At 39.5% G+C, this 24243-nt stretch overlaps 1 protein-coding gene across 1 annotated transcript in view; it reads right to left on the bottom strand.

Moving 5' to 3' along the window:
- AK8 (adenylate kinase 8) overlaps positions 1 to 24243 on the bottom strand; it is a 254354-nt gene that overhangs the window by 139619 nt on the left and 90492 nt on the right. Inside the window, exons 6-9 of the mRNA XM_006894435.1 lie at positions 23854 to 23935; positions 23424 to 23495; positions 22093 to 22293; positions 16736 to 16867 (exon numbers count right to left, since the gene is read on the bottom strand). Of these exons, the coding sequence (XP_006894497.1) occupies positions 16736 to 16867; positions 22093 to 22293; positions 23424 to 23495; positions 23854 to 23935 (487 nt within the window). The remainder of the gene's footprint in view (positions 1 to 16735; positions 16868 to 22092; positions 22294 to 23423; positions 23496 to 23853; positions 23936 to 24243) is intronic.

Below are 24243 nucleotides of genomic sequence, written 5' to 3'. Positions count from 1 at the left end.
ATAATTTCCAAATTTTATTAAAAATAACCCACAAGTCTGAAAAATCTCTGAAATCAATGCAGAAAAAAAAACACAAAGAAAATGACACCTGGGTGCATCAGAATGAACTTGCTAAAATCTAAGGATAAGGAGAAAATATTAAAAGCAGCCAGCAGGAGAAAAGATGCATTATACATACAGAAAAAATGATAAGAATAATGTCTTTCTTCATCAGAAGCAATGTGAACCAGAGACAATGGAGCAAAATCTTTAAAATGCTGAGAGAGAAAACACTGTCAGCATAGATTTCTATAGGCAGCAAAAACATCCTTCAAAAATGAAGGTGAAATAAAGACATTTTCAGCTAGATGAAAGTTGAATTTGTCACCAGCAGACATGTACTACAAGAAATATTAAAGGAAGTTCTTTAGACTGAAAGAAAATACCATCAGATAGAAACTTGGATCCAAACAAAAGAGCAAAGAATGCTGGTATGTGGGTAAAGCTAAAAGCCCCTTTCCTGTCATTCTTAACTTCTTGAAAAGAAAAATTACTATTTAAAGCAAAAATAATTGCTGTGTGTTGTTAGGCTTGTAAAATATGTAGATATACAATAGCTGACAACAACAGTACAAAGAATAAGAGCAAAGTAAATGAAACATATCCCTGTAAGGTCCTTATGTTATACACTGAGAGGTATAATATCAGTTCAAGATTAACTATGATAAGTTAATGATGCATATTTAATGCCTCGAGCAGCCACTAGGAAAATAAGGCAAACAAGTCTTATTTCTAAAAAGGCAACAAAGGAAGCCTAATTCAAAATATGGTAAGAAAGAGGGAGTAAAGAACATAGGACACAAATAGAAAAGAAAAAACAAGTTAATAGTAGACTTATAACCAACCATAGCATAAAATTATGCTTGATATTTCAATTAAAAGATAAAGACGGTCAAACTAGATTTAACAACCAAAAACAAAAACAAGAGCCAACTATGTAGACTATAAGACACATTTTGTTTAGAAGAGAAGACACATATACAATGACACACTAATCATAAAACATGGTGACAAAATTTATATTTAAATAGACTTCAAAATGGTAGTACTAGAGAGGGAGAGGGACATTTCATAATGACGGTCATGTAATCAAGAAGAAATTAGAATACTAAATATCTGTGAGGGGAGAAAAGTGCAACAATGAATGAATGGAAATCCAAAGTCTCTGAAAATTTTCACTGAAATAAATAATAAATTTTTTAAAACTTGACAACACAACAACAAAAATACAAATAGCACAAACATAAAATAAAACAAATACATAGAAATCTTATCTATGCTTAATTTATGTTAACTGAGAGGAATGACTCAGAAAAAGAGGGTGAGAATGATTATCCAACTTTAAACTTTAATTAATACCATGGACTTGTATATATATGAACTGTTGAATTTATATGTTTTTTCATTATGTTCTTAAAAACAATATGAATCTCTTAAAAGGAAATTGAAATACATAGGATAATATTTAATACGTGCATTCTTTTGTATCTTTTTAATTGAAATTTTAATGAAAGCTTATAAAGAAAAAAAAAGAATACTAAACATCTATGTACTTAAAGACAGTTCTAAATTTTACCAGTGAAACTGGCCAGGAAACAAATCCACAATTACAGATTATAACTTTAATTATAGTTAAAGATTTTAATATGGCTCTCTCAGTAATAACAGCTAGGGAGCAAATATTTAAGGATATAGATTTGAAAAACACATCTCTTTTTCAGAAAATCAAAGCACTGAAAGCTTTACAACAATCATAACACTACGATTAACTCTGCTTTAAGGCTTAGGGGAAGACGAGCAGTCTCCTTCAGTGTGATTTACAGTCTCTGAGAACCTGCTGGAGGATTGGCTATGAGTTGGTTACAACTTGACAACACGTAAAAACAGCAACTACTTTAAGGAGACACTCTTCCCCAATTGTATTTTTAATGTCTTCTAACCTGAGGGGCTCACCATCTGGCACTATATCAGACAATATTCCACTCCTATTCAAATATTCTCATAGAATGTACAAAGTATGAATACAGGAAATTGGAAGTTGTAAAAAATAAATGGGATGCTAGCTGTTAGTGAGCTGAAAAGGACTGGTATTAGCCATTCTGAATTGGGCAATCATCTAGTCGACTATGCTGAGAATGACAAATTAAAGAGGACTGGTGTGGGATTCATTGTCAAAAAGAACATTTCCTCTCTCTTAGTCTAGGTTTTACTGCTCAAAGTAGGACTCTGTCATTTACCCATACTTCCATTTACTATGTATTAAAAAAGAGCAGAACTGTTTACTTAACTACCTCATAGATATGTTAAGGCATATTATGTTACATTTTGTGAAACATTTGCTCAGTCTCAATAAAGCTCAAATATCTCAATAAAGCACAACTATTTTGGACTTAAAAAAAAGAACATTTCAATATCTACCCTGAAATATAATGTTATCAGTGAAAAGATAATATTTATAAAAACACAAGAAGGACCAGCTAACATGACTATTATTCAAATAGTCTCATTGATGAAATTGCAAATTTCTATAAACTTCTGCAGCCTGAAATTGATCAAACATGCAGTCAAGACTCATTGTTAAGTACTAGTGATTGGAATGCAGAAATTAGAAAAGAAGGACCTGTAGTTTGAAAATGAAGCCCTAGTGATAGAAATAATTCCAGAGATTGCACTATAGAATTGTGCAAGATCTATGACTATTCAAGGAATTCTGGTGGCTGATTAGTTGAGTTGTGATACCAATTCAAAGGCAGATGGTTTAAATCCATCAGCTGCTCCTAGGACTATTTCTCCCTGTGCGATCTGCAGCCTCTGAAAACCTGCTGGAAGGTCAGCTATGAGTTAATTCCAACCCAATGACAAAAAGTTGCTGTTGATGACCTATTCAATGCAAATACTTTTTGGGGAAACCCCACAACATAAATGCTGAATATGTACATGGATCTTGCTAAACAGAAAATACACGAATCAAATTGACCACATTTGTGGAAAGAGACAATGGAGAAGCTCAATGTTATCAAGGAGAATAAGGCCAAGGGCCAACTGTGGAATAGATTATCAATTGTTCAAGTACAATTTCAAGTAGAAGTTTAAAAGAATGAGCACAACCACAAGAACCAAAATAGGACCTTGATTATATCCCATCTGAATTTGGGGACTATCTCAAGGATAGAGTTAATGCACTGAACACAAATGATAGATCAGATGAGCTGTGAGATGACATCGAGGACATCATGCATGAAGAAAGGAAAAGGTTGTTGAAAAGACCAGAAAGAAATAAAAAACCAAAAGAGACATCAAAAGATACTCTGAAACTTGACTTTGAATACAAAGAAGCTAAAACAAAAGGAAGAAATAATGATGCAAGAAAACTGAAGATTTAAAAATGCGGCTCAAGCAGATAAAGCTTTAAAATGAAATATATAAAGACCTATAGTTAGAAAACCAGAAAGCAAAATTCACTCAGCATTTACTAAGATTAAAGAACTGAAGGGGGGAAAAAAATCAGTCGGATCGCAATAGTGAAGAGTTTTATGGGCAAAACAATGAATGATGCAGAAAGTATCAAAAGAAGATGGGAGAAATACACAGTCACTATGCAAAAGAAACTGGCTGATGCTCAATCACTTCAGAAGTAGTATATGATTGGAAATTAATAGTACTGAAGGAAGAAGTCAAAGCTACACTGAAGACCTTATTGCAAAACAAGGCTCCAGGAATTGATGGAATACCATTTTGAATTTTTCAACAAATGTATACAGCCCTAATGATGCTAATGTCTGCCAAGAAATTTGGAAGACAGCTACCAAGCCAATCAACTGGTAGTGCCAATTTTAAAGAAAAGAGATGCAAAAGAATGGATAGATATATAGATATTAATAACACAAAAAATAAAATCTTACAGAAGATAATTAAAAAACAATTGCAGCAACATATCAACAGGGAATAAGCATTTTTATTCAATTTGTATATTGAGCAAATAATTAAAGTTGGGATATATGAAGAAGAATTCAGCGACTAGATAAGAGAAAAACTCATGAGCAATCTATGATAGTCAGATAACATGCCTTGAAGCACTTACTGATGAAGCCTTAAGTATGGCTTACACCTCAACATAAAAAAAAAAATCCTTATAACTGGTACAGTAAGCAATGTCATGATAAATGGAAAAGAAAACAGAAGTGTCACAGATTTCATTTTATTTGGGTCCACAATCAATGCCCATGGAAGTGAAAGTAAAGAAATCAGATGACTGGGAAAATGTGTGGCAAGGACCCCTCTACGAGAGAAAAGAGAAAACTTGGAGGACTAAGATTTACTGGATCCAAGACATGGTATTATCAATTACCTCATATGTATACAAAAACTGGACAGTGGATAAAGAAAATTAACACCTTTGAATTGTGATGTTGGTGAAGAATAATGTACATACTCCAGACTGCTAGAGGAATAAATACATCTGTCCTAGGAAAAGTGTATTCCAAATGTTCCTTAGAAATGAGGATGCCAAGATGCACTCTGTACATGTAGCTCAGGAAGGGCTCATCTCTGGAGAAGAGATTCATCAAGCATGGCAAAGAGGGCTAATAAGATAGACAGACACTGCACCTGTGACAATGGGCTGAGATACAGCTGTGTTTCATTTTATTGTATCTTGGTCCTGATTTCCATTAATCTTTCCATCCTCCCCCTTCCTGTGTTCAAGGCTTTACCTTTGTACAAAGGCTGCTCTTTTGGTGCTACATTGTTAGTTATTCTAAGGAGTGAGTGCCTCTTTGGTGTTATTGTTCCCTGGATAGTTCACTTTTTGTTCCAGTTTCAAAGGGTAACAAAGGGGATCCACCTGTCTCTATCAGATTGGTAAGCCCTGCCTTTGGCCTTTTTTATGTCCTGATTTTGTTCCTCATTTCCTCTACTCTACCTAGGATCTGCTCCTATGATCCCTTTTAAAATGGGCACCAGTCGTGGACAGGAACCATTTAGTTCTTCTGGCCTTAGGGTCTTGGAAGGTGAGATTTACTTGCTTCAATACATCTTTGTTTCTCTTCTCTTTTCCTGACAAGGAGAGACTTTAGATGGTTGTTTGCAAACTTTTAAGACTCTAGATGCTTGCTATTCACCAAGGCAGGATGTCATGCAATGTTTTTGTGGACTATACTATGCCAATTGGCCTTTATGTCCCTCAAGACTATGATACCAAGGCCCTAGAATCTGCGACTCATTTCATTGGGATGGTTGGTTATGATAAAGATTATAAAGCATTGCTCTCTGTTGACTCTGCTACATTCATGGATGTATTTACAGCATCACTAATATGAATGTAATAATATTGTGCACAGAAATCCCGAAGGCACGCAGTTCAAATCCAACAGCTGCTCCACGGGAGAAGGATGGGCAATCTCCTCCCATTCAATTAACTGCCTCTGAAAACCCACAGGAGGGTCAACCATGGGTCAATTCTGACTCAATGGTACACATCACCACCAGCACCACCTATGTATGATATTGGGCAAATAAACATTCCTTTCAGAGAATGTACATGAATTCACCAATATTCATTTCTATCAAAATGGAAAATATCTTGAATTGAAAAGATAAATACAATATATTAAAATTTGATGATAGGAAGCTAAGCAGTATAAAGAAATAGCTTTAAATGTTTTATATTAGAAAACAATGGCTTAAAATACCTGCCTACAACCACTTCACTTTATAACGTCCAGTGGAGAAAATTCGTTTCCTCTCTCTCAAAGATTAAAAGTCTGGGGGGGAAAATATAATCTTAGTCAAGATGATTACATTTAAAACAAACAAACAGGCGAGCTCTGGTGGCCTAGTGGCAAGAAGCTGCACTGCAATCCCAGAGAAGCATGGTTCGAATCCACCAGATGCTCTGCTGGGAAAGGAGGGACAATCTCCTCCTGTACCAGTCAGATCTGATCTGACGGTACACAGACACACACACACACACACACACACACACACAATAGTAATTATAAAAATAAAGTAAAAAAACATTTAAAAAAATAGAAAAAGAATGGACACTTCCAGAGTCATTCTATGAAGCAAATATAACCCTAATACCAAAACTGGGCAAGATATTACCAAGAAAGAAAACTACAGACCAATATACTTCATAAATATAGATGCAAAAATCGTTAACAAAATATTGGCCAATAGAATCTGATAAAATATTTTAAAAAATTCATCAAGACCAAGTGGGATTCATAACACATACTGGGAGGCTGGGCTCTATGAGGAGGAATGTGGCAAGAATTGGAGGAAGACCCATCAACAATCTGCCTTGCGAAAATGACACAACCCTGCTTGCAGAAACTAAGGAGGACCTGAAGCACTTGTTGTAGAAGGTTAAGGACTGTAGCCTTCAATATGGATTGAAGCTCAACATCAAGAAAACAAAGATTCTCGTCACTGGGCTGATTGGCAGCTTCATGACAGATGGTGAAGAGACTGAGATTGTTAACAGCTTTCGTATGCTTGGCTCCACAGTCAACACTCTTGGTACCAGTAGCCAGAAAATCAAAAGACAAATTACACTGGGTAAGTCTGCTTTCAGGGACTTCTCCAGAGTACTGAAGAGCAACAATGTCAGTCTGGAGACTAAGGTTTGCCTGATCCAGGCCAAAGTCTTTGCAGTTACTTGCTACACATCAGAAAGCTAGAAAATGACTAGGGATGATAGGGATGATTGATGCCTTTGAGCTGTGATGCTGGAGAAAAGTATTGATATACCATGACCACTAGAAGAACAAACAGGTATGTCCTAGAGCAGGTGAAATCGGGCTGCTCCTTGGAGGCAAGGATTCTGAAGCTTTGACTGACAGACTTTGGGCATGTTGCAAAGAGTGACCAGTAGTACTTGGAGAGGAATATCATGCTTGTGAGGGTGGAGTGACAGTGCAAAAGAGAAAGGCCTTGGAAGAGATGGATTGACTCGGTGACTGGGGAAATGGAGGTAAGTGTGTCAGAGACAATAAGGTTGGCACAGGATAGAGCAGGGTTCAGAGCTGTTGTATATAGGGCTGCTATGAGTTGCAAGTGACTCGATGGCACATAACAACAGCAACAAAACAACATGCAAGGGTAGTTCAACATAAAAAAACCCCAATGTAATTCATCACATTAACAAAGTAATTAATAGGAACCATATGATTCTAGGAATTGATGTAGAAAAGGTACTTGACAAAATCCAACACCCCTTCCTAATGAAAACACTCAGGAAAATAGGAATAGAAGGGAATTTCTTTGAAAAGGATATATGCAAAACCAAGAGCCAATATAATTCTCAATGAAGAAAGACTAAAAGTATTCTTCTTTAGAACAGGGACCAGACGAGGATGTTGACTGTCACCATTCCTGTTCAATATTTTATTGGAAGTGCTTGCTAGAGCAATACAACAAGAAGGGGGAAAGGACTGGCAAGGAGATGGTTAAACTGTTGTTATATTCAGATCACATAATAGTGTATAAAGAAAACCCCAAGGATACAACAACAACAAAACAACACCAAAAAACACATTAAGAGCTAGTAGACCAATTTAGTAGAGTAGTAGGATATAAGACCAATATCCAAAAATCAGCAGGATTTGTCTACAGTAACAAAAAGAACTCAGAGAAGGAAACCAAGAAAGCAATACCATTTACAATACCCAGCCACAAACTGAGATACTTGGGAGTGAACCTAACTACAGACACAAAATACTTATACAAAGAAAACTACAAACATTTCTGTAAAAAATAATAAAAGAACTAAAAAAACCAACCAAACAAACAAAAACAAAGAGGAAATTGTTCCCTGTTCATGGATAGGAAGACTCAATATTATGTAAATGACAATCCTACCAAAAGCAATCTATATGTTCAATGCAATCGCAACATAGATATCAAATTCATTGTTCAAGGAGATTAAAAAATTGTCAATTTTATTTGGAGAGGAAAGAGACCCCAAATAAGCACTTCTGAAAAATAAAGTGGAAGTCATAGCACTACCTGACCTCAAAACCTACTACACAATGGTAATAAACAAATGAGCATGGTACTTGTACAATGACAGGTACACAGACCAATGGAATAAAATTGAGAACCCAGAAATGGACCCAGCTATCTACGATCAACTGATACTAGACAAGGAAATAAAACCTATCAAATGGGGAATTGACTACCTCTTCAACAAATGGTGTTGGCAAAACTGGACTGCTACCTACAAAAAAGCTAAAACAGGATCCACATCTCACACCATATACAAATATCAACTCAACGTGGATCTCAAAAAATCATTTCAAGGTGGATTTACCTGGGAGTAAGGCCCCAAAACATAAAGTTCATAAGAGACAAACTGGGATCAAGCTTTGAAGCCTTAGTCTATGGTACAAAGAGACTGCCAAAGACAGCCAGAAATGCACAATGTGGAGAGGATAAAATTGATGAATGGAACCTTCTGAAGATTAAATCCTTGTGTGCCTCAAAAATATCTTTTAAAGAGTGAAAAGAGGGGGTTGTGTACCAGGGAAGGAGTGTTTCTTTTACTTTTGAAAGAGAGGAGCAAACTGGGGAGGGGGGAGGCGGGGAGAGAAGTGCAGCAATGAATGAATGGAAATCCAAAATCTCTGTAATTAAAATTATTTTAAAAAAAAAGAGTGAAAAGAAAATCTACTGCCTATGCAGAAAACATTTGGTAATATCATTTCATAAAAAGGTCTCATATCAAAAGTTTACAGAATCCTACAAGGCCTCCACAACAAAAAGACTGATAACACATTAAAAAATAGGCAAACAACATAGAAAGAACTTTCATAGAGGAAATATTAAGATGGCCAATAGACACATGAAGAAATGCTCAAAATCACTAGCAGTAAGAGAGATGCAAATCAAAACCACAATGAGATACCACCTTATCCAAGTAGCAGTGGCAAAGTTTAACAGGACAGTAAGTAATAAATTTTAGAGAGGATGTGGAGAGATAGGAACTCTTATACATTGCTGGGGTTGTACAATGGTACAATCACTCTGGAAGGCAGTTTGGCATTTCCTTAAAAAGCTGAACACAGAAATTCCATACGACCCAGCTCTTCCATTGCTTGGAATATACCCCAAGAAAATGAGAACTGAGGCACAAATAGAGACTTGTTACATCAATGTTTATAGCAGCATTATTCACCATCGCAAGGACATGGAAACAGCCCAGATGTCCAACCACAATCGGAAGGATTGAGAAATTATGGTATATTCACACAACGGAATACTTATGCAGTATGCAGGAGCAATGATTTTGTAAATTATTACCTAATTTGGGAGGGACTGGAGAGTATTATGCTATGTGAACTAATTCAGTCCCATAAGGACAAATACTGTATAAAACCATTACTGTAGAGTAAGTATGAGAATCTGAGGGCAGGAGGATGGAAACAGACAGGTGAGGATGCACAGCAGGGGAGGATTAATCATGGGGTTGTACAATTTGATAGGTGGGAGTGAAGGAAATGGAAAGTATCTGGTGTAAAAAACAATGTATTAGAATTTTGTAAATAAACTAGTACAAAAATAATGTAAAATAGAATGTATATGAATGATTGTATGAAACAAAATGTAAATGAAAGATTGTATAAAACACAATGTACATCAATAAGGCATTATTAAATGAAAATAAAGAAAAATATATTTTAAAAATTAAAAGAAATGCTGAACATAGAAATTCCATATGAGCCAGCTATTTCACTGCTTGGAATATACTACGAGAAAATTGGAACTGAGGCACAAATGGAGATTTGTACCTCAATGTTCAGAGCAGCATTATTCACCATCGCAAGAACATGGAAACAGCCAGATGTCCAACCACAACTGAACGGATTGAGAAATTATGATACATTCACATGATGGAATATACACAGCATGCAGGAGCAATTATTTTGAAAATCACTACCTAACTTGGGAGGGACTGGAGAGAGTTATGTCAAGTGAACTTAGTCTTGTAAGGACAAATATTGTATAAGATCATTATTGTAGAAATAGATAACTAGTAAAATGAGTATGCAATCCAAGGGGAGGGGGAGCTGAAGGATGAGGATGGGTAGCAGGGTAATCATAGAGTCACAAAGTTTGATGGGTAGAGGCAAAGGTGGGTAAAGGAAATGGGAAAGATCTGGTGTGGATAACAATATATGCAAAATTTGTAAGTAAAGTAGTATAAAAAAATTTATTTTTAAAATAAATGCCTTTTCTATAGTGCATAGTGAGCTATCAAGGCTTTGGACACCTTTAAGCCTGTGACCACAGTGGATTAGCAAAATATTAGACAACTTGCTATCTACTACTCTCTCTTTTATCAGTTTGCCAAAGATATCAAGTCAGTTTATAGGTTTCTTTTTAATAGCTTCTCAGTACTACATGGTATGAGCGTACTATACTTACTGGTGGCATAACAAACTACATGTCGGGCTGCTATCAGAAAAGAAGCAGTTCAAAACCACCAGCTGCTCTCCTATATAAATTCAGAGCCTTAGCAACCTGACGGAAGGCCATCATGACTTTACAACAGTGAGGTTTTTGGCTTATTAACAGAGTTTGGGGTTGGCCCTATTTTCCACTGTGCACCCTTCATATTCTTCACATCTCTGATTAAGTGCCTGACTGTTTCAGTGGCATAAACTCCAAGGATTGAAAGCATTAGGTCATTCTAAAAATTAAATCCTTATGTACATCAAAAGACTTCTTCAAAAGAGTTAAATGAAAACCTACAGACTGGAAAAAAAAATCTGGCAAAGACATATTTTACAAGGGACTCATCTCTGAAATTTATAGAAAACTTTAACACCTCAACAAGAAAAAGACAAAAAATCCAGTCACAAAATGGACAGAAGACATGAAAAGACACTTGACCAAAGAAGACATTCAGTAGCCAGCAAACACATGAAGAAATGCTCAAGACCATTAGCTTTGTTACAGTTGTTAATGCTAGGTGCCTTATTGGAGGAGTCGAGTAGGGAGATGCAAATCAAAACCACAAAGGGATATCATTCTCACCTCAGCAACAACAGCAAAGTTTAGTGGTTTTGTATGTGCCTTTGAGTAGGATCTGACTCATAGTTGACCCTCCAATGTGTTTTCAGAGGCAGTAAATCGCATGGAAGAGACTGCACATCTTTCTCTCACAGAGCAGCTGGTGCACTAGACCTGCCTGCCTTTGAGTTGGCAGCACTACTCCATAACACTAAACCAACAGAGGTCCAGAGTTCAACAAGACCGTAAATCATAAATGCTGGTGAGGGTAAGGAGAGATTTGAACCCTCACACAGTCATGCCAGTAGATATGTAAAATGGGGCATCCACAAGGGAAAGCAGTTGATGTTTCCTTAGAGAGTAGGAAATAAAAATATTATTTAATCCAGCACTTTCAATACTAGGCATATATCCTAAAGAAATAAGAGCTCTAACACGAACAGATATATGCACACCTATGTTCACTGGAACATCATTTATAACAGCAAACAGATGGAAAAAAATTCAGGTGTCTATCAATGGATGAATGCCAAATGGATGGAGTACTATGCAGCACCAAAACACAACCAAGAATTTAAAAAACACTTTCTAGTATGGATGAATCTAAAGGACATTATACTGAGTGGCATAGGTCAGTCAGTCACAAAGGGACAAATATTTCATATAACTATGAACACTCACTAACAACCTGTGTTATGCAGATGACACAACCCTGCTTGCTGAACTGAGAAGGACCTCAAGTGCTTGCTGCAGAAGGTCAAGGACTGCAGCCTTCAATATGGATTGAAGCTGAACATCAAGAAAACAAAAACACTCACCACTGGACTGACTGGTAGCATCATGATAGATGATGAGGAAATTGAGATAGTTACAACTTTCGTTTGCTTGGCTTGACAATCAACTCTTGGTACCCACAGCCAGGAAATAAAAAGATTCATTGCATTGGGAAAATCTGCTATCAGGGACCTCTCCAGAGTACTGAAGAGGAACGATGTCAGTCTGGAGACTAAGGTGCACCTGATCAAGGCCATGGTCTTCACTATTACTTCCTATGCATCAGAAAGCTGGGATGATGGAAGGAGAATCGATCAATGCCTTTGAGCTATGGTGCCGGAAAAGAGTATTGAACATACCATTGATGCCAGGAGAATAAACAGGTTGTCCTAGAGAGGGTGAGACCAGGCTGCTTCTTGAAGGCAAGGATTCTGACATACTTTCATCTGTTTGCTGTTATAAATGATTCGGCTGACATACTTTGGGCATGTTGCAAGGAATGACCAGTCCTTGGAGAGGGACATCATGCTCAGGAGGGTGGAGGGATATCTCAAGAGAGGAAGACCCTGAATAAGATGGATTGACTCAGTGACTGGGGTAATGGGGGCGAGTGTACCAGAGACGATGAGGTTGACTCAGAAGAGAGCAAGGTTCAGGGCTATTGTATATAATAAGGTCATTATGAGTAGCAAGCGACTCAACAGCACTTAACAACAACAAACAAGTGTTATAAATATAGGGAGCTCTGGTGGCCTAGCGTCAAGAAACTGTGCTATAATCGTGAAGGCATGCAATTTGAGGCCACAAGTTGCTCCATGGGAGAAGGATGGGCAATCTCTTCACATGCAATTAACTGCATCTGAAAACCAGCCAGAGGTATGAGTCAGTTCTGACTTGACAGTATACAAAACAACAACTATTATTAAAAAAGTTAAAGAAAGGTTTACACAGGTAGAACTATTGCTAGATGGTTCCTAGTGATGAAAAACGAGGGAGAAGGGAGTGAAAATTAGTAAACAAATTGTTGTTTTTGATTGTTATTATTGTTATTGTTATTATTGTTGTTATTATTGTTGTTATTGATTGCCATTGAGTCACGCACGACTCATGGAGACTCTATGAACAAAAGACCTGAGGCCCTTCTATGACTATCGTTTCTCCAAGTTCATAGAGTTTCCAGAGGCATGTGGTTAAGGGAGTGGATGCCACTCCTGCTTCCCAACCTGTCTTAAAACTGGGAGCTCCACCAAGCACTGTCCACCATGGGCAGCCATATGGCTTTTGAGAATTCGAAGGTAAAAGGCTCAGCATCATAGCAAACCTAGATTACCTGAGCACAGCAAATTGACAGAAGAGTGCTGTACGACTTAGAAGAATGTTCCTCCAAAATATAGTAGCAAAGGATTAAAAGATAATCCCCTGGACCGGACTTATTAAATATAAGGGCCCTCCAGAAGGTTTTGTTGACTCTAAACAAGAGGCTTTAATAGTAATTTAAAAAAACAAAACAAACAAAAAACCAAAAAACATTCCACAATGACCCTCAACCAAAACAAGAGAGCCCATTTTACAGACTCTATTCTCTTCACCCAGTTTCCAAAATGGAGACAAACAAGGGCTTGGCCTTAAATGCAGGTGTCCTCCTGGAGATCTTGTTGACTCTAAAGAAGAGGCTTAAACAAAGAAACAATCTACACAGATCCTCAAGCAAAACAAGAGTGCCTAAACAGAGTCCTAAACATGACTGTGGAAACTCTTTGAACTTAGAGAAAGGACAATAGCTATAGAAAAACAACAACAAAATAGATTATAGATACATATTCAGATGGGTAAAAGGAAATGCACTATATATTAATGGGGTGATCACCACATCATCACTTAAGAAAGGGTTTAGAAGGATTAATGGAAATCAGAATTACAATGCAACCACTGTGGAAGGCGGTATGGTGCTTTCTCAAGAAGTTGCAAATAGAGATACCATTTGACCCAGCAATTCCACTACTTGGAATATATCCCAAAGAGACCATAACTGACACCCAATCAGATATATATGCACACCCATGTTTATTGCAGCTTTGTTCACAATAGCAAGGAGATGGAAGCAACCTAAGTGCCAATCAACAAAAGAATGGATAAAGAAGCTGTAGTGCATTCACACAATGGAATACTATGCTGCATTGAAAAACAATGAACTCATGCAATATTATTCAAAATGGGTAATCCTGGAGGACATTGTGCTGAGTGAAGTATCTCAGTCATAAAAGAACAAATACTACATGGTACCACTGTTGTAAACCAGGACTGAGCTGGGGTTGGGAGGAGACTGAGAAAGATGGGTTCAATAATGTATACTGCATTGAAACAGATGAGGGAGAAAATTGTTTAAAAGGGATATGTGATTAGGTATTTTTGTCATGACAGGAGTCAAGGGCGAAGGCTGCATAGTGGAGTGGACCTGGGGGGAGGGATTGTAAAACAATGAAAGAATTTTTCTTTTACTTTTCCAAGAGGGTAGTGTGTGTGCTAGGGGGGAGGGTTGAGAGGGGAGAAAAGTGCAACAATGAATGAATGGAAATCCAAAGTCTCTGTAAATTTTCCTTGAAATTAATAATAAATTTTTAAAAACCCCAAAAAAATTACAAGGGGTAAGTGGGAAAAGTGTTATTACATTATAAGGATTCAAATTAATGTTATAGCACAAAATACGTAGCTATAGTTGAATGAAAAAATCAAATTGCTTTGTAAAGTCTTAATATAAATCACAATTTAACAAATTGAAAAAAAAATCGTATCAGAGAGAAAACTAGGAGTGAGGGAAAACAAGCAAGCAAGCAAGCAAGCAAGAAGGAAGTACTTGGGTCAAATTTCACAATTGATGAAAAGATTAACATCTTAATCATTGGTGGCCTTTACGTTTCAGAAATGTGTTTTCATTTCCACAAACTGTAAATGAGCTTTAATGAACTTCATGGAAGTTAAAGTTGTTTGCTCGTTTGTTTGTTGGTATTCTCCTGTGATTTAGAGATCCATCAAAGTAGGGATTAGAATATAAGTCAGGGTGATGGGAGGGTAGCTGGTCCTTCCTGCAGCTCTGAATTTGGAAAGGCCTTTGCAGAGAAAACCTAATGGTACTCTGACCATCTCCGCAGAACTTAGAGCTTTCCCACTGATGTACTTCAGTCTCAATGTGTACTGTATTTACTGAGAACAGTCTGAGAAATGGGAACTTTCTGAGTTAGTCTCCAAATGCTCCATTATCTAAAACTGCCCCGTTGGGGAGAACTTGACTATCTGCAGAGGAAAACCTATGATAAGCTTTTCTCTTTGCATTTCTGGAAAAATCTAGGCAGGTAATTTCATCTCTTCATGAATGGTGCAGTGAAAAGAATTACAATTTTAAAAGACAAATAAACTTTTTTGAATGAGAGTCTCTGCTCAAACAAAATACAGCACAGTGACAATTATTTTAATGAAGCTGTGTTCTGTATTAAGGTATTGCTGTGTTAAGGTATCGCTTTTTTTATCGTCCCTCTGCCATTTCCACAGTATCAGTTGACTTCCCTCACATAACAATAAATGCAGACACTTAAATGAGCATGCAGGTATAACAAGTTAGATTGCTGTTCATGCTGAACAAAGAAGGCATCCTTGCCCATAGCTGGGAATTTAATCTTATTCCTAGGAGGCAAAATCAAAAGAAAAAAAAATTACATCACTCAGTTATTGGCTAAAAAACCCCAAAACATTAATTGCAGGAAGGCAAATTTTTATTCTAAACTGTCTAGATTATTTTCTATATAAAGCAAAACTGCAGGAATCCATAGTGGTGCAATTGTTAAAGCACTCACCTGCTAACAAAACGTCTGCCTCTTCAAGCCATCAGCTCCTCTGCAGCAGTAAGCCTAGGATGTGGCTGGAGGAGACCCAGGATGTGGGCCGGGGGTGGGGGATGGGAGTTGGAGGGATGGAGGGCCGTGGAAAGTCTTATAGCCTTGGAAATCCCACAGGCAGTATGACTTTGTCCTCCAGGGCTGCTATGAGTCAGGCTTGACTCAATGGTAATGAGTTTGGCTTTTTCATTTTATCAGTAATTATTCTCTATCTTCATTTTATCAGTGTTGATTTTTGCCACTGATTTCTGATTCCTTGCAGTGACTTTGGAATTTTAGATTGGAGGAGACCTAAGTAAAAACATTTTTATTCAACACTTGATTGTTTTGAGATTATATATATATTTGGGATGTGGGCTTCATATTTTCTTAGTGAATAAAGTGAAGGTTGTTTGGGCTTCTGGACTGTTCGGGGAAGCTGTGTCTTATCCTTCCCCTGCCTGAACTGTGTGTCTGCTACAATTTCTTTCTCCTTTCCAACCCTTTATCCTCTTGAAGGTAAGCTGGCATCCAAGACCGCCTGGGACCACCCTGGGAAAGACCTGGAGAGCTGATTTCAATATTTTTCTCTCCTCTTGGTAAAATATTTATTGAAACTGTGCAGAGTGAAAAGTCTCTCTCTGGTTCAGAAATTGTTTGCCTGTAAACATGCTGACCTGGGTTGGCAAGCCAAGCAAAATGGAAGAAAATAAATAAACAGCAGATCTGTATTATGCCAGAGCTGAAGCTTCGAGGGGGAAATGCAGGGGTTAGATGGAAACACGCCTGACGAACAACACAGTAAACTACCACTCCAGAGGATGTTCAAAATGATGACTAGAAAACGGTCCAGTGGACAGGCTTTTATTGGTTAATGTTTTTATAGCAATATCGTTTGGAAAGGGGGAAAATCTTACCCCTGTAAAGATGCACTAACTGAAAATTGTTAAGAGTAGAGAGCAAGAAAGAAGTGCTTCTAATCACTCCACCCTCTCCCCCAAAACAAGATCCCATGGGAGGGTACTGGCTGCACTCACCATTGATAAGGCCATATTTCTGGGCCAACAGGGCGGCCTGCAGACTTTTTCCACTGCCGACAGGTCCACAGAGCAACACCCTTGGCGTGAATGGGGCATTGGATCGATGGTTGGTTTGAACATAGGTCAGAGCTGGAAAGAGAGGATATAAAGATAATAAACTCAGGTCCTTACAACACCTTTGCTTTGGCTCTTTTAATGGCAGCAATTATTTCTGTCTTTTACAGCACCATGGAAATCCTCTGTGTGTCTGCCAAGAGGCCACGGGGTGAAACTGCGGTGGGGGGGGTGACGAATTACACGTCAGGCCCAGGCACCAAGCTGTGGAAGCAGCGATGAAACCTGTAGAAGCCCCTCCTCCCAGCAATGCCCTGGAATTTCTCTGAAATACTGGGGGCATTTGTGCTCACTCCTGGAGGAACTGGTCCTGGGACAGGTACAGTGTGGGCTTAGGATGTTTCCAAATGGAATCTGGCTAAGCCTCTGACCGGAAGCCTTGGGGACCAGGCCAGCTTCCTGGAGGAGGTTTGAGTTGGCTTCCTGTGCTTGAGTTGAGTGTCAGATGCAGGCTTTGATAAATGTGTCAGGCCGAGCGGGGCTGAGCACACAGGGACTTCTAAAGGACTCGGGAATTGGTGGAGAATAATTTGTGCAGCCACACTCCGGTGACATCAACTTTGTTGCAAGTCTCCAAAGAGGAAATGATCAAATAGGTCACTAGAGTGGGCAGATTTAGCCGCATGGCCCTGGCCTGTGGTGTGCCCCTGGCATTTGATGAACAAAGAGAAGTAGAAAGAGAGAGAGGAGTGTTTCCAGCAAGAGGGTTATCCATGCAGCAGGGGCGCTAGAGGCCACGAAGTCACAGGAAACAACCACTGAACTTCAAACCCGGCCACCTCCCGCCTGGGTGTGAGAACGGGATGATTAGGCCAGAGAAAGGGCACCTGTGCTTGGGGAGCTGAGGCTGCCGGCCAATGCCAGCCTTCTCTCCCCCAGCCCAGCCACTTCAAAGCAAAGTCTCCCTCCAAGGCCTAGCCACCTTCAGGGGCTCAGACCATCCTTCGTAAGCAAAGTGTGGGTGGCCCTGTTATACTTTCCTGCCAACCTGCCTTGCACTGGATTTCGTCCTTGGCAGGAGATGTACCCACACACCTGCCTTCAGAAACTCTGCCGCCTCAAAACAATCTGTGGTGTGTGGCAGGATCTCTCAGCTGCAGCACTATTGACATTTTGGGCTGGATAGTTCTTTATTGAGGGGGCTGCTGCGCATATATTGTTGAACAGCACTTACAGCTTCTACCTGCCCGTCGTTGTTGTTGTTAGGTGTCACCAAGCTGAGTACAACTCATAGCAACCTTATGAACAAAAGACCTAAACTCTGTCCTACCTGTGCCACCCTCATCACCTCTGACACAATTGAACCCAATGCTGCAGTTACTGTGTCAGTCTATCTCACCGGGGGTCTTCCTCTCCTTCGCTGACCAATCATCTACCTTTCCAAGCCTTATGTCCCTTTCCAAGGAATAACCTCACCTAGCTACATGTCCAAAGTATGAGAGAAAGCGTCACTATCTTTGCCTCCAATGATCAAGCAAACCCTACAATTACAACAATTGAAAATATCTCCAGATAGGGCCAAATGCCCCCTAAAGGCAAAGCTACCCCTCTTAAGAAGCACATTGTGCAAATTTTGAAACCTGGGATCACTGAAGGATTTTTTTTTTATTAATTGGAAGGATCATTAAAGAGACTATAATCCCCTCTAAAAGACACAGGGACTTTAACAGATTGTCTTTAAGGTTGTAATGATCATCATCAATGTCATCACCAATAGCCTTTATTTATTGCTAAGCTGAACTCTCATTTGTTTAACATTCCCATGACAGACACGTCATTCCTGTGCCCATTTTACAGATGAATAAACTGAACTCAGAATTGGCACAGCTGTGGCAGCTCGCCCATTTACATGTCACAATTTCCCCCAGTGTGAGAGCCCTGAAGGAAGCCACCCAAACCAGGCTCTCGACTCTTAGACCTTCACAACTCAACGTGTCTGAGGAGCACAAATGCTATGGGCAGAGCAGCCTGCTTACAAATGATGCTTAATTTACAGTAAATAACTAAGTTAATTAGAAGTAATGATCCCCCAGACAGTCTCAACATCTAATTATTCTTTTAAAAAAATATGTGGTTGCCGGATGCACTGCAGAGAGGTTTTTAAAAAAACACACACAGAGAGAGAATTTTGCATTTCAATTTCCAATTTATCTCCCTGCATTATTAATTAATAATAATTAATATTCAGACACTCACATTTTTATTTACAATTCCAGGCATGAATTCTTTATGAACGATCACATGAACTTTTTAAATTTAATTAAGTAATTTGGAAGTAATTAATGTGCAAATTCAGAATCGTGGCATAAGATAAATGTTGTGGTTGTTTATCTTAAGAGGGTAGTGTTTGCTACTAAAGATCCTTTCGAGATAAGAAATCGCTGGTAAATTGTAAGCTATCATGAGCATGCCATTTTTTGAAAGTAGTGTTATTTTCTAGACATCCACCTTTTGGTTGACCCCTTCAGAGACAGAGGCTGCACTATTGATGCTGTCCAGGCCAAATCACCCCCGAGCCTTCAGTAAAGCTTCCCCTCAAGCCCGCTGCAGCTGAGGGCCAGTGAGCCTATCTCCCATCAAGACAACTCTTTTTGAGGGGAGATGTGGGAATATATGATGGATTTGTAAGCTGTAAAGTTGTCCTAAATATCTGGGAACAGGAATATCTCCTATTTTATGTCTCACTTTCTTACACTACACAGACAGGACATTTTGTACAAATTGTAGTTTGGTGGCACTCGACATCAAGCAAGTCTACTGGTGTCATTTTCATAATCGCATGTGCTCTCTTCATGGATATAGGTCACAAATTGGTAGTTCTCCTAATGGTCCAAACTTTTTCAGAGTGCACGCTTAAAGATTTAATACACTACAGCAAAGCAAAAACATAATTTTAATATGATGCTTGTTGTTAGGTACCATCAAACTGAGCATAGTAACCTTATGAACAACAGATCTGAGCCCTGTCCTATCCTCTGCCACCTGCATACCTCTTTCCACATTAGAGCTCACCAAAGCAGTCACTGTGTCAACCCACCTGGTTGAGGGGCTTCCTCTATTGTGTCAAGCATCATATCCCTCTCCAAGGAATAGCCCCTCCTAGCAACATGCCCAAAGTATGTCTAAGATATAAAACCCCATCACATCACTCACTTTACAGTGATACATGCCTTCTCACTGGGGACTAGAACCAAACCCACAATAACCCTGAAGTAGGTCCGTGTTTGGATTGTGTCAAAACAGACTTCACTCACTCACCACTGCAAGAAAGGAGATAATTGAATTTTGAAACAAGCAGCATTATTCACCATCGCAAGAACATGGAAACAGCCCAAATTTCCAAATACCATTTAATGGATTGAGAAATTTTGGCACATTACATCATGGAATACTATGCAGCACTCAGGAACAACAATTTCAAAAATTACTACATAACTTGGGAGGGATTGGAGAGCATTATGCTGAGTGAACTTAGTCCCATAAAGACAAATACTGCAAAAGACCATTGTTGTAGAAATAGAAAGATAACTAGAAAAACATGTATGAGGATCCAAGGGGAGTGGGGTGAGGTGGAGCAGAGGGGTGAGGGCAGGGGGTAAATCATAGGAAACAGGAAAGATTTTGCAAGGGTCTGGAAAGATGTCACTGGTGGACATAGTTCAGGGATGATTAATTTTACAAAACATAATGATTGGGAATGATTATACGAAGCACAATGTGAATGAAGGATAGTGTCAGACACAATGAATATGAACTTTGCAAGCAAACTAATATGAAAAACTTTAATTTAAAAAAAAAGGCCTTTTGTGGAGAAACTGGAACCCTTATTCACTGCTGGTGGGAGTATAAAATGGTGTAACCGCTATGAAAGGTTGTATGGCGCTGTCTCAAAAAGTTGCAAATAGAAATACCATTTGACCTAGTAATTCCACTACTGGGAATATACCCCAAAGAAACCATAACAGCCACCCAAGCAGATATACACACTCATGTTTATCATGGCTTTGTTCACTATAGCAAATAGTTGAAAACAACCTACGTACCCATCAACAAATGAATGGATAGAGAAGCTGTGGTATATTCACACAATGGAATACTATGCAGCATTGAAAAACAAGGAACTCATGAAATATTATTCAAAATGGATGACATTATGCTGAAAGAAATATCTCAGTCACAAAAGGACAAATATTGCCACTGTTGCAAAACGGGACTGACATCGGGGTTGGAGGGAGACTGGGAAAGATGGGAAAGGGATATATGATTAGGTATTATTGTCATGATAGGAGTCCAGAATGAAGGCTGCATAGTGGAGTGGGCATGGGGGGAGGAATTGTATAACACTGAAAGATTTTTACTTTTCAAAGAGAAAAAGCAAACTAGGGGGAGGCTGGGCAGGGAAAAAAGTGCAACAATGAATGAATGGAAATCCAAAGTCTCTAAAATTTCATTAAAATTAATTTTAAAAAAGTAAATGAAAAAAACCTTTAAAAAATATAGACCTTCTCTGGGACAGAATTATAGAAACTTTGCCTTGCCTTTCTGATAAAATATTGAAGAATGGCAACAGTTTTGCTTGTTGGTATTGTGTCAGGTCCTCTGAAATAGAACTGGGCACCAGGCTGTGAGTATGGGACTGCAGAAACTCAATTATTCTCACCTAAGCCTGTGAAGTAGGTATAAAGTTTCAACTTAAAGGATGGCAAAACTAAGGCTCAGAGGGACCCACAGTTGCCAAAGACTTCCAGATGGCATGCAGTGAAGGTCATCTGACCTCCAGGTTCTGGGGTTTTTGAGGCAAGAGTAAAGGCAGCTTTCTCTGCTTCAAATGGACTCCTAGCACCTGAGCTACATCAGGGTGCTTCTGGTTCTTGTGGTGGGATGGACTGCTGCCACTTTTCTTTTTTTAACCTTTCTAATATTTCTCTCCCTTCTCACACTGTCAGGCCAAAACGCCTTGCTACTATGACCCCGGAATCGAACCATCTCCTCTCCATGACCCATTACTTTCAAACCTGCTGTGGGTCAGCAATCTGACCATGCCTCTATACAAAGCTTAGCCCAGGCGCTTCTGGGCAAGGAATTGGGCCATCATGATGTCCAGACCCTGGCCATTGTCACATTAGGAGATGTTCAGATTAGAAAGGCAGGGGTGGAAAGGAGCTCTGGTTCTCTGACGGGTGTCTGGGGGAAGGGGGCCTATAGGCAGCATCCAAGTGGAGCCTCCCATTTGTGTTTACCCTGGTAGAAGACATCCACACATGGCTGGTCAGAACTGATGACTTTGAGGATCTTGGGATAAGAAGGCATGATCTTGACAATGTTCCTGTGATATACCAGCAATTTCCGAGCTGTGTCCAGCTCTGAGATATCCGCTGGGGCTATCAGTCGGTTCTGGATTTCTGATTTCGAGGGCCAATCAAAGGTGGTATGGTAAATTTCTGCAAGCAAGAGAAGTGTGGTCAGAATGATCTTATTGAAGCAGCAGTTTAGGTGACTGATGGCATCTAGCCTGGGGGCTTGCTGGGCCTTGAAACTAACCCACTGTCAAAGCCACTGTGGGGGGATGCAATCCTCCTTCCTGTTTCCAAGCCTGAACATCTTACAGGAAGAGATTTCCCTCTTTCTTCTAAGGAAAGGCTGATGGGTAAGACCCGCCCACCTTTCGGTTAGCAGCAGCCTGACAGGTCACACGCCAGGCCACCAAGGTTTTGATCACGTCAGTTGACCCCAATAGTGTACTGCTGGGGTCAACTGCCTGGCCCCAGTGATGCAGGGTGCTGCCCTTACACAGCCTACACTCATTACTACAACAAGAACACCATGGTCACAGCGTTCAGCACGATGGTAACTGGGGGCCCTTGTGGTTTTTTGAGCACTTATTCTAGACTATCACTCTGACCTGTACCTACCTTCAGACTCTAACTTCCTCCTCACAGCCGTCCTATCTTAAGATAGTTCTTGGGTGATTCTACCTTAAGTAGGTGTACATATAGAGTTTAGAGATGAGCAACCCAGCCCAGTTATACAGCTAGAAAGAACAAGGTCAGGGATTCACGAACCCAGGACTGTCTGTCTCCAGAGCCGGAGCCTAAGAGTTCAAGAGCATGCAACCCCTATCTTGTGAACTGCCTGTTCTTGAAGACCCAGTTCAAGGATCTTGTTCCCCACAGCACTTCCCAGTTCACCTCGACCACCTTCATGCCTCGCTGTTCTGACTGCCCTGCTGGAGCATACACCCTAAATAACGAATGAAACGAGTTTGTTTGAAGGAAACAGAGGTAGGTTTCCTGCTTCCTGTGTATGTCCTCAAGCCAGGAGATGGGCTCATCAGAGAGTGAGACCAAAGCCCAGGTGCACAGGTATGACAGACAGGTTCTGCTATGTTAGGGCTCCTTGTTCAAGCCTTTAGTGCCTCTGCCTCGTCATCTTTTGGAATTCATTATCTCCAAAGTGTCTTTCACCCTGTGGCATCCTCAGTTTGCTTGTGTGGCTTTCATGAACCCTCTGCTTATGCATGGAACATAGTGAAGGGAGCGGGGTGGAGAGGGAGGCCTATAGCTGGCTGTACCTCCAGTCTGAGGGTCGATTCTTTTCCCCACATTCCTCTCAATCAGAACTGTGTCTGGAGCGCTCAGCACAACTGGGCAAAGGAGAAAAAGAGCATGATGAGTAGGAGATTCGAGACAAATGAATGGACTTACTGTATGCTTCTTTTCCCATGGAATGACATTAACCCAAAAGACATTCCATCCTCATGCATTCCTGAAACAAAAGGCTCTCAGCACCCAAACTCGAATGACTTCAGGACTGTGCCACCCTCCTTTTTCTCATTTTGCCACAGGCCCATCAAGCCTTTCTCTAGATGGTGCTGGATTGAGGAGGGATCCTGGGAAGACAGTGAGAAGGTCAGGGTGGCAAGTCTCTCCTTTCCTCCCTCCCTCTCTGGTTCTCTCAGGCTGCAGCCCTAGCAAAAGGGTCTGACCAAGGAGGCTACTTACTAACATGCCTGGGGCTGATCCCGAGGGTCTGGGTCATCAAGGTCTGCTCCCTTGTTTCTGGGATACCATCCAGAATCCAACCCTAGACAGACAGTTTGGAAAGGTGCTCATTTTCAAGATTATTACAGAGTATCTAATAGCTTTATGGAAATATAGGAACTTTTAAGGCAAGAAAATTAGAAATATCTTTGCTAAGTGTGCCACTCCTACAAATACCTTCACATTTTAATGTCCCTTTCCAATCCCATATTCATAATTATAATCATAACACATATATTTTATATACTGATTTTTCCCCCAACCAGTCAATTTTATCTACCTCTTGCATTTTTCCATATTGGCACATCTGTTCATCACCACCATTTTCTTTTTTTTTAAATTTATTATTAA

Source organism: Elephantulus edwardii, unplaced genomic scaffold (genome assembly GCF_000299155.1).
Source record: "Elephantulus edwardii isolate Elephantulus edwardi_28Jun2011 unplaced genomic scaffold, EleEdw1.0 scaffold00141, whole genome shotgun sequence".
Taxonomy (NCBI): domain Eukaryota; kingdom Metazoa; phylum Chordata; class Mammalia; order Macroscelidea; family Macroscelididae; genus Elephantulus; species Elephantulus edwardii.
This window is presented reverse-complemented; position numbering and strand designations above follow the sequence as displayed.